An 11,056-nucleotide genomic window follows, 5' to 3' on the forward strand; every position below is an offset into this window, starting at 1 on the left:
AATTAAATGTGTACTGTGGCTTTAAGACGTCAATCAGCATGTCAATGCATAGTCTGTATGCAAATGAGATAGCGGTACCGGAAGTCGTCAACTGGTTGACAGCACCAATGAGCTGTCAAATCGAGGAAGAAGCGGAAAAGGCGGGTCAGCAATCTCACAAAAGAGGATTCGTTGATTAGAAGACTGAAGAGCAGTGTTTCAGGAGGTCGGAGCGGAGAGAACAGTCCGGGCCCGCTTCGGTTCTCTTCGGTCCCGTCGTGTTTGCAGAGAAGAAACAAACCCAGCGGAATGTGTTTTTTCGGACAGACCTGTTGACCATCTCACGACGCCGTGTCGGCCGGTTCTTTGTTGGATTTCGAACAATGGAGCCCCATCGCCGTGACGACGAGACGGACTATGTCGATGAAGATGTGGACCCCCGCATCCAGGTTGACACAGACGACGCTCTCCTTTCCTCTTTTAATCTAAAACGTCAAATACATAGTCACTTGTCCAACGACGCCTTAAAGCCGTTTGCACACATGATTGTCATCCATTTTGTGTCATTCCCGAATTAATATTGGGTGACAATAGAATGATAACTGTCGACCCAATGGAGAAAATCCACTTTACATGTCGCTAAAATAATACTGACAATAATGTGACAGTGAATGATATTTTTTAAAGATTTAAAACAGTGGTTCTCAATCTCTTACTCGATTAAAATCTGTTGGACATAAAACTCGAATAAAAATTGGGAGAAAAAAAAGAAGGAAACTGAATAAATGAAAACAAACAGTGCGGTATAGTGGTGGTGGTTCGACACGCATGATTTATAGCCAGTATTTGAGATTTTTTTCTCTCTCCACTATAATTAACAAAAAAACTATATTCATCCATCTAGGGCTGAACGATTTTGGAATACAATTGAATTTTGCTTTGGATTGAATTGACATTTTTCTTGCAATTTAGCTTCATCACAACATCTACAAACATGAAAGAAAATGACATCATACCACCAAAAAGCTGTGATTCTAATTATGTAAGGACACCGAAGAGCTGTCGGATGAGGCAGTCCTTTTTCCAGGTTTTAAAAATGATTTGATCAAGCAAAACTCGGAGTGTCATGCAGTGGTGTGTTTTGGCATGGCCGGTTTTATTGGGTGGCAACTGCCACCTTTACCAAATATCTTGCCTAAATCAGGGGTGAAAACTGACCCCAGCCAGGGAAAGCAAAAACTGTGAGAGCAAGACGTGAACATGACACTTTTTTTCCCCCCAGCTCAGAGATGATTGGTTCATGTAACCTGTCTTCTGGGTAATATAGTGTACTGGTACTGCTTCTGATTGGTGGTCTCAAAAAAGCTTTTTAAAAAAAATCATAAAATCTGCGATCATGATTTCGATCTCAAAACGATAGCTTGTTCAGCCCTTATTAAAATCTTCTTTCTAAAAAGTTTAATTCAGTCAAAAGTGAAAATTGATGATTAACAGCACATCAGGGTTGATTTATTCCAAAAAACATGAATTAAAAAGCCATTTGCTCAGAAAATAGGCACTTCAAAGTATGAAATATTTTACCAAAACATCAAAACTGACCAATGAAAGCTTCCACCATTTTTTTTTTACAGACAAAAATAACTGTTTGACTTTGTACTCTCAGCATATAAATTCGATGGCAGAATGCACCACACATGTCTCATGACATACCAGGTGCAATAAAAAATTAGTTTTCGGAGTAATTCTGAGAAAAGAAAAAAAAGGGAAGTAAAGAAAAACTTCCTCTGCGTGCTGGCTGAAAGAGGAACCGCTAACACACCTGCTGGTTGCGCATTTCTGTCTCTGCCCTCTTAACATTTCATGCTTTGTCATCTGCAAGGGACAAACACGCTCTGCAAAAACCCTTCACAGTTTCACTTTGATCTGTGATGCAGCTCGAAATCCAATTCACATAGTAGAAACAAAACAAATCCATTCGCCAGCAAAAAACAAAGTGGCGGACTGGAAAACCGTAAAGGAACACGGTCATTCTGATTCAACGTAGAGAGATGAAGATTTGACACGTTGGTCTCCGTCATGTCTCGCAGGGCGAGCTGGAGCGACTCAACCAGTCATCGGACGACATCAACCGACGCGAAACGGCGCTGGAGGTCAGTGAGGTGGCACGTCGCGAGCCACGTACAACGCGCAATGAGATTTATAAGCACTCTTTAAGGATGTGCCGTAGCGTCAAACTCGAGCAAGAATCAAGTGCTCAACGTGCTTCGAAGAAAAATGAAAAAAAAAACCCACTTTTCAGTTGTTTCTCATTCAGCACCAGGACAATCTCCTCCACCATGATTCGACAAATCTGTGCCCAAATTCTTGAATTAAAATCCATTTAGCTTGACCTTGCAACACAAAGTCTATTTTTCAGTCTACAGTAATGGCTCGTGAAAATGACAAATGAAGCAGAACTGGAAAGCACAGCCACTTAATTAGGTTCTCCCCAAAAGTTATTTGTTTACTGTTGGCCAACACAATTCGACTTTTCACAGTTACGGAAACGATTACGTGCGCACGGCCGTGGCTTGAAGTTTCAAAAACCTGAATATGTGAATGTCACTTTGCTCTCATTTCTTTTGCGAGATGAAATGAATTTGCTAGGACGGCGGGACAATATAATTTATACCACGTTTCAAGTTTATACACTTGTAGGTCAGCCATATTATAAAAGAGGTGAAGGTCCACTTTTATTACCAAATAAAGTCTTGGTGAAGTCAGCAGTAGACGTGATCACTGATCTGCTCGACTCGCGTTACCTAATCAACCAACATTAAGAGCATGTCAGAAGAAGAAGAAAAACTTTATTTGTCTCACAATGGAGAAATTTGTAAAATAACTAAATATGGGGTGGGGCGATGTACATGAATAATGGTTCAATAAAATTGTATTGCACCTCAAAAAATGTTAGTAAACAAAGTTATAAATGAAAACGCATATCTGGTGACCGGAAGAAAGAAAGTTTGAATCATTCTCGCATGGATAACTATTTTTTTCCAGCAATTCTCTCACATACCACTAGAGGGAGCCATTGAAACACTCATCGTACGCACGCCACACTTTTGAGAACCACTGAAGTAACTTGTTTACTCTTGTCAGGACGCCCGTCAGAAGTTCCGCTCGGTGCTGGTGGAGGCCACCGTCAAGTTGGACGAGCTGCTCAACAAGATCGCGAAGTCAGTGGACGAATCCAAGCCGTATTGGGAGGCTCGGCGTCTGGCCCGACAGGTCGGTTATTAGGAATTCCTTTTTGTTCTTCTTTGAATCCAAAAGTCTTATGAAATGCAGAAGTTAGTTTAAAACTGGAAAGTACACGGTAGGTACTTGATTCCTTCTTCCTCATTGCAGGTTGTTTTTTGAGATTGCGTGTATACTGTTAAAAAAAAAACACCTAGCTATCACAAATGAAACAGTACCGCATATTTTAGTTCCGGTACTTATGTGTACTTCTGCAAATTGCTGCTTTTGAGGGGAGGGGGAAATGTTTCCTTTGCCTCAAGCCGTTACTTAGTCGCCCCTGTGTGAAAAGAGGTTGTTGTTTTATTTGGCGAGTGCACTGTGTTAGCGTACATTATTCAGCCTCCGGCTCCGGACAGTATGGCAAGCGTGAAGGGACACCTTCAGCAAAGAGAATAAAACATGAATGATACCGTAGAAGCACAAAAATGTGTCAACAAAACCCCGTCATATGATGAACCAAAAGCCTCTCGCTGAAGGCTAACATATATTGCAAAACGTCTTTGATGGGCTAGCGCAATTAATCAGACTACAGTGGTACTTCTTACGAAATTAATTGGGTCTGGAAGAGATTTCTAGAACATTTTGTAAGTAGCGACGCGTTTTCCAAACATCATTTCGTATGTTGAAATATCTTTCGTAACAAGAGGCAATATTTTTGCTGTTCAGGCGTTTCGTAACTTGAACTTTTTGTATGAAAAGACGTTCTTAAGTAGAGGTACCACTGTAGACTTTTTTAAAAACCAGACATGATGAATAAGTCCACCGCATGATCCTGCTGTCGATTATTATTGTCTATTTCTTTCTTTTTTTGTTTGTTTTGTTCTTCCTGCTGACATTTTTATGGTTGCCGCCACCTGTGCTAGCAAAGTACATTCAGACCAAAGTCGTTAGAAAAAGTGCCGGACTGTCAAAGCTTCACGAGGTGGCTGACTACCTTCGAAGAGTGTCCCAGTTTAGTCGCATTATTTGGGCTCAATGAGGACGTTAACTGTCGCTTTCCGCCTTCAATGCTGCGTTCAGGTGTATGAGAAATCGTCAGCAAATTCAGTGCGATTACTCGAACAGAACGTGTTGCCAGACACTGACCTTGTGCTGACCCTCCAGAAGGCTTGGAGATTTATTGCGCATCTCGTGAAAGTCGAGTGAAGCTCATCGCAATGACAATAAAGTTGTTGTGGTCTCCGTAGTGGTTTTTTATTTATTTTTTTGCGGGGTCTGATGTCTTTGATCGTCCGCATGGCATCACGCAAACGAGCCGTGACACCATTCGACACGACTCCCGGATGCAGTTTGCGGCAGATAAAAATATCTCTGCCGCAGCACTGAGGCCCCTTGTCTGCGCTCCACTTACAAATTATAATTCAATGCTTCGCCATCTAATTTTTTTCTGCTTCTGTCATCTTCCATCGCCGTCAGTGGGATAAGAAACGGTGCTTGTGTGGATGGAGATAAGGGCACGTGGCGCCGTCGTTCAGAAAACAAACTCGTTTGACCTCATTTCAGCCTGGAAGAAAAAAAAAATCTGAATAGTAGTTTTGCATATCGGCGAAATGTCTTCAGAATGAGACGTTTGGTCAACATCTTGTGGAGTTGCTTTTCCATCCATTCATTAGTGGATGGAAAAGCAACTGAATTTAGTTTGAGCCATCTAATAGCGATTACCATGCAGAAGCGCAAGTTGTCACGACGGTGAACGCACACAAACTGAGAGGTTAGCAGTGCGTTAGGTGTGATGCATGCTGGGAGAAAAGGCAAAGATGCGAGCTGGACTCATTTAGGTCAGCGGCGAAGCTAACGAGTGAAAGTGCCGAGCGAGCTGCTTTCCCCGCGATGCAATACGCATCCCACTTTCTTCTTTTGTTATTCTCCTTGACATATTTTTTATTTTTGTTTTTTTGGATGGGTGTGTCTGTGTGTGTGTTGCATGACAACTCTTAAGTCGATGACGATCTGTTTTACACAATTTCCACCCAAGAGTACGGTCATTATTTTGACTGCCTCTATCTTTTACACAGGGCCTGGGATATAATATCACATGGACTGTGGACACAAAAGTCTGCACACCCTTGTTCAAATGCCAGGTTCTTGTGATACATATTAAAAAGAAAAAAAAAGTCCAAGATACATGATCTCAAAATATTTTCCACCATTTTGACCTCTAACCTGTACAACTCAAAACAACCCCCCCTCCTCAAATGTTTTCAAGAGGAGAAGTGAAAAGAAAAGTCGAGGTTGACTGACTGCACAGTAAATAAATACATTCTTACAATAGATTGGTCCATCTTATGATCAAATCGGCATTCATGTTTGTTTTTTTAATACTTGCTGAAAATCTTGATTGTGTTTGACTATTTCTGGCTGAAGATAAACAGCCCTTAAAGCACACACACGGATTCTTTGGTTATTTCTGAAAACAAAATTTATGGCGATATAATTATAAGCTAGCATGTCTGTGAGGGCAAACCGGTACCAAGAAGAAAAGTCACGGATGACATGCATTGCTAGCCTTAGCTAAAACCGTTTGTCTTATTTACGAAGCGGAAAAAAATCTGATTTACGAAGCAGTCAAATTTGCTGGCGCCCAAACATTAAACAACATCACGGTCACGCTAAAATCCGAGCGCAGCTGACTTTGCCCCATCTTGTTGTTGTTTTTTTTGAGATGTCAGCGTTTGCTTTAGCTGGATGACTGCCCCCGCAGACGACGGCGGTCGGCGCCGGTCGCCTTCCAAGCACATGACCACAACAACAAGGCGGCGATTATCGGCGTCACGCCGCGCCGGCCAACACGCTAACGAGCGACACGAATTGAGTTAGCGCTAGCATGTGATGATGTCAGCGTTTCGGCAGATGTAGAACTGAATCAACAGTCAATTGTTTTTAATTTGTTCATTTTGGACTCCAAAACGGTAGAAGCGGCATTCAAAAATATCGTTTTTAAAAAGCAGTTTGTATCCGGCGTGAAACATGTCCCGTCTGCCTGCTTCAGGCCCAGTTGGAGGCCCAGAAGTCCACGCAGGACTTCCAGCGAGCCTCCGAGGTCCTTCGCGCCGCCAAAGAGACCATCTCGCTGGCCGAGGAGCGCCTCCGGGAGGAGGACCGCCGGCAGTTTGACTCGGCCTGGCAGGAAATGCTCAACCACGCCACGCAGAGGGTCAGCATTCACGCCTCGACGACACCATTTTGTGCGGCCAATGTGCCGATGAGCTGCGTTTGCATACCTGTCAACTTTTCGGAGCGCCAACCTGTATAAACTACCAAAAAATACTTATAAAGAGCAAAGCATTTTATATGTCAAAATAACGGCAGAAAAATAAACCCCACGAAATTTTCAATGATATTTATTGTAGGTCTCCATAATACAATGTCTGTCCGAAGAATACAATGAATACTCTGCTGTTTTCAACTAGGAACCACGTGATTTACTAGCACGTTACCGGAAATGAAAGCATTCGAGTAGACTAGCACCATTCTGAGGGGGGGGGGGGGGGCGTGGAAATGTTCAGAATCCGTATGATTTATGCGATACGGCCATATACGTAAGATTCACCACAAAATCCATATGAACGATGGCTAAACCGTATGAGTTGACGGGTATGCGTTTGCCGCTCGCAGGTGATGGAGGCGGAGCACGAGAAAGTCCGAAGCGAGGTAGCCCACAAGGAGACGGCGGCCAAGCACGCCGCGGCCGTCGCTCGCATGAAGCAGCTGGAGAAGAAACTCAAACGCACCATCAATAAGTCAAAGTAAGAAACAAGGAAAACGATTCCGTTTTGGGGTCAGGGGGAGAAAAAAAACATCCAATTTTTAATGGTTTTATTTTGAATTTTGGCAGTCTTCAGACTTCCCCTTCACGTTCCATCTTTTGTCAGCCAAATAGCTTTTATTTTTTAAATTGATTTTTTTTTTACTTCCGGGGTTTCATGTTCATTTTGGGAATGAAGGTGCGTTCAGGTGGGACTGGGAGAAAGAAGTTATCGTTTATCATTAATGCCTACCTCTTCACTTCTCCTCTATTCTTTTTTTTAATACCTCCTGACATTTGTGTCATGAACCCTCAACCTTTGGCCGTTTTTTTTTCTTTGATCAGGCTGGCGTGATGAATGACTCATTGTTAGCCTTTTTTTTGATGTTTGATTGACTCAGTTCTTTTCCTGCCGGTCTGTCGAAATGATGTGAAAGCCAGTCTTTGGTGGGGAAAACAGTCCTACCGCGATACAGTCCTGACAAAAAAAAATCAGTAGCATCATTGATTAATTGACTTTGACTAGATTTTTATGACTATAAAAAAATGTTTGAATCCCTCACTCCGTATTTTCTTGCTCTGATGTCTTCTCCTTTTCCACAGGCCCTACTTTGAAATGAAAGCCAAGTTCTACCTGCAGTTGGAGGTATGCAACGGTTTCTTTGAATTCAAAACTGATCCTCCATTTTTGATGTTAATTTTTTTTTTCCCACTGCGCAGAACCTGAAGACGATGGTGGACGAGCATCAGGCCAAGCTGTCGCAGGCCAAGGCCGAGTACAAGGCGGCCCTCGGGAACCTGGAGGCCATCTCGGTCGAGATCCACGAGCGGCGGCGCAGCTCCGTCATGGGCCCGCGGGGGCGAGGCGTAGGCGCGGAGGGCGAATGCCTTGGCGGCGGTGGGGAGCCGTCGTCTGGCATCAAGATGGACTCCGATGGAATTTCCAGTAAGATGAATGAGACGTTATTATTGCTCGTGCCTCAAATTCGACAACAGATTTATGGTGCCGCAATTTTGCTTTTATTTCTTCAATTTTAATTTTATGTCTCGGTTATTTTTTGCCTCCTGCTTATTCTGAGAGTAACTCCACTCGTGTCCACACTTTTGTTTGAGATCCATTAAATTTGAAAGAAGGAAAATGGCAAGTATTTCACAATTTCTGCTCTCTGCCTCCAATCAACTCCCCACAGTGATGTCGGTGTGTTTTGACGACGACAACTCCTCCAGTTGTGGTCTGAAGTCATCGCCCAGCAGCCCTCAGCAGCTCCAGTCGCCGTGTTCCTTCGCCAACTCCACGTCTTCGTCTTGCGCCTCCTCCTCCTCCGCCTGCCCGTCACCAACTCCATCCTGCTCCTCTTCCTCCTCCTCCCCGCCTCCCACCAGGCCTTGCAGCCTGGAGCTGCCCAGCTCCGTCTCCCTGTCGGACTTCGGCCTCATTTCGCCCGTGCTCGGCCCTCGCAGCGAATGCAGCGGGGCGTCGTCGCCCGAGTGTGACCTGGAGAGAGGCGAGTGACTGCTGGATAGAGAAAGTCTTGATCTGTTTTAGGTTTCTTCATACTTTGGTCCAGATTCAATTTTCTTGACTTTTGACGAGTAACAAGTTACCTCTTGCGTTTCAGGTGAGAGAGCGGAAGGCGCCGAGGTGACGTTGGACAACGGGCCGGCCCTCATCATCAACAACAACAACAACAACCAGAACAACAACGGCAGCGGTGCGATGGCTGCCACCAAGAGGAGCTTCAACCTGGAGGCTCGCTTCAGCTTCCTCAACCTACGACGCCAACGGAGCGACGCCAAAAACACGGATAACTTTACCCAGAAGGCAGTGGTGGTCAAAGGGCTGTGAGGAACCACCACAAGAACATTTGGATTGACTCTGATAGAAACAAAAATGTCTTTAAAAAAGAAAAAAAAAATCATCCTTTTTAGCATCTTTGTTGATTTACTCCTTGAAGATGGAAGCTGACAGCAAATGTCGTGAAGGTGTCATGTGAGGGAATGTTAAATAAATGTTGCACTGTTTAAAACCCTACTTTGAAACCTTCATCCTGGGCTAAAATCTTAATTTAAAACCCTAACCTTAGTTTCAACGCTACTTTGAAACACGAACTTGAAGATCAAGTCCAGCCGTGTGAGACAATGACATACAGTAAGATAAGATAACCTTTATTCGTCCCACAATGGGGAAATTTACAGCCTCCAGCAGCAAGAATGTATGTGGAAAGAAGAAAGGAGAAAGAAAAAAAAAAACAACAGTACATAGCGATGATGTGTTCCTATTGCCGGTCCTTGGCCTCGAGGACCGAAGGGCGGTCCTTGGTCCTCGGCGTGGGCCTCGGAGTCAAGTCCTTGGTCCTTGGCCTTGGCCTCGGAGTCAAGTCCTTGTAAAGAGTTTTTAGCCGAAAAAAAATGAGCATGTATAGTAAGGCATTTTTGGCCGAAAAAAAATGACCATGTATAATAAGGCATTTTTAGCCCCCCCCCCCAAAAACGTCCATATATATATAGGAAGGTGTTTTTAGCTAAAAAAAACCGACCTTTTATATTAAGGCGTTTTTTAGCCCTAAAAAACTACCTTGTATACTACCTTATATACTGTTTTTAGCCCTAAAAAAAACGACCATGTAGTTAATAAGGCCTTTTTAGCCCCAAAAAACAATCATGTATAGTAAGGTGTTTTTAGCCGAAAAAAACGACCATGTATAGTAAGGCGTTTTTAGCCGCCGAAAAAAACCGAAGATGTATAGTAAGGCGTTTTTAGGCGAAAAAAATGACCATGTATAGTAAGGCGTTTTTGGCCGAAAAAAATGACCATGTATAGTAAGGCGTTTTTAGCCGAAAAAAACGACCATGTATAGTAAGGTGTTTTTAGCCGCCGAAAAAAAACGAAGATGTATAGTAAGGCGTTTTTAGGCGAAAAAAACGACCATGTATAGTAAGGCGTTTTTGGCCGAAAAAAACGACCATGTATAGCAGGTGTCACCAACATTTTTGAGGGTGAGAGCAACTTCATGTGTACCGATTGTGTGAAGGGCTACCAAATTGATACACGTCTGAAATAACATATTTGTCCAAAATACCTTCAATAATATGAGGATGTGTTATTTTTAATACTTGATGATTTAAATTGTCAGACTTTGATCGTGTTTCGAAATGTCTCACAGTACTGCCAATGTTTGCATTTTTAAATCATAATTTCTACTAGCAAATCACAATGTCCAGGCACTGGCGGGCTACTCAAGTGGTCTTCACGGGCTACCTGGTGCCCGCGGGCACCATGTTGGTGACCACTGATGTATAGTAAGGCGTTTTTAGGCGAAAAAAAATTACCATGTATAGTAAGGCATTTTTAGCCGAGAAAAACGACCATGTATAGTAAGGCGTTTTTAGCCGGCGAAAAAAAACGAGGATGTATAGTAAGGCGTTTTTAGGCGAAAAAAATGACCATGTATAGTAAGGCGTTTTTGGCCGAAAAAAAATGACCATGTATAGTAAGGCAGTTTTAGCCGAAAAAAAACGACCATGTATAGTAAGGCGTTTTTAGCCGCCGAAAAAAAACGAAGATGTATAGTAAGGCGTTTTTCGCCGAAAAAAACTACCATGTATAGTAAGGCGTTTTTAGACACATGCATCGTCTTGGGAAGATGATGTCAAGCCATATCAATACTTACCTGTATTAATGATAACCAGTAAATTAATCTTTGCAGTGTGAGATTGGAAAAAAATACTCCAATGATGCCACATGAGTACACCAGTTTTTGATCCATTTATTCTTTGGAATAAACCTGGAGTACACAGCTACTGATGTAATGTTCATTGTCAATGCATCGTTTTCAAACATTTACCCGTGAAACATTCTACTTTTGAGTGTCAGAATTCTTGATTATGAATATCAGTCAAAATAGAAAAACCGGGTTTCCACGATGAACGTTTACAGAACCCAACATTAGTTACCATGGTTTCCCGTCGGGTGATCCGACGGAACCGAAAAACGTTTACCATGAATTTCCGAAATCCTCAGGCCTGCTACTGAATTATTAACATTTTTGC

General features: G+C 42.9%; 1 protein-coding gene across 1 annotated transcript; it reads left to right on the top strand.

Annotated features, from left to right (window-relative positions):
* The first annotated feature begins 145 nt into the window (after positions 1–145).
* On the top strand, positions 146–9,038 carry sh3bp5b (SH3-domain binding protein 5b (BTK-associated)). The gene is made up of 9 exons (XM_052066483.1): positions 146–428; positions 2,067–2,129; positions 3,121–3,249; positions 6,251–6,415; positions 6,877–7,007; positions 7,610–7,652; positions 7,727–7,952; positions 8,197–8,511; positions 8,626–9,038. The coding sequence occupies exons 1-9, from the start codon at positions 363–365 to the stop codon at positions 8,850–8,852; spliced, it is 1,365 nt and encodes a 454-aa protein (XP_051922443.1). The 5' UTR covers positions 146–362; the 3' UTR covers positions 8,853–9,038.
* The last annotated feature ends 2,018 nt before the right edge of the window (positions 9,039–11,056 follow it).

The sequence above is a fragment of the Hippocampus zosterae genome, chromosome 5 (genome assembly GCF_025434085.1).
Source record: "Hippocampus zosterae strain Florida chromosome 5, ASM2543408v3, whole genome shotgun sequence".
In the NCBI taxonomy this organism is placed as follows: domain Eukaryota; kingdom Metazoa; phylum Chordata; class Actinopteri; order Syngnathiformes; family Syngnathidae; genus Hippocampus; species Hippocampus zosterae.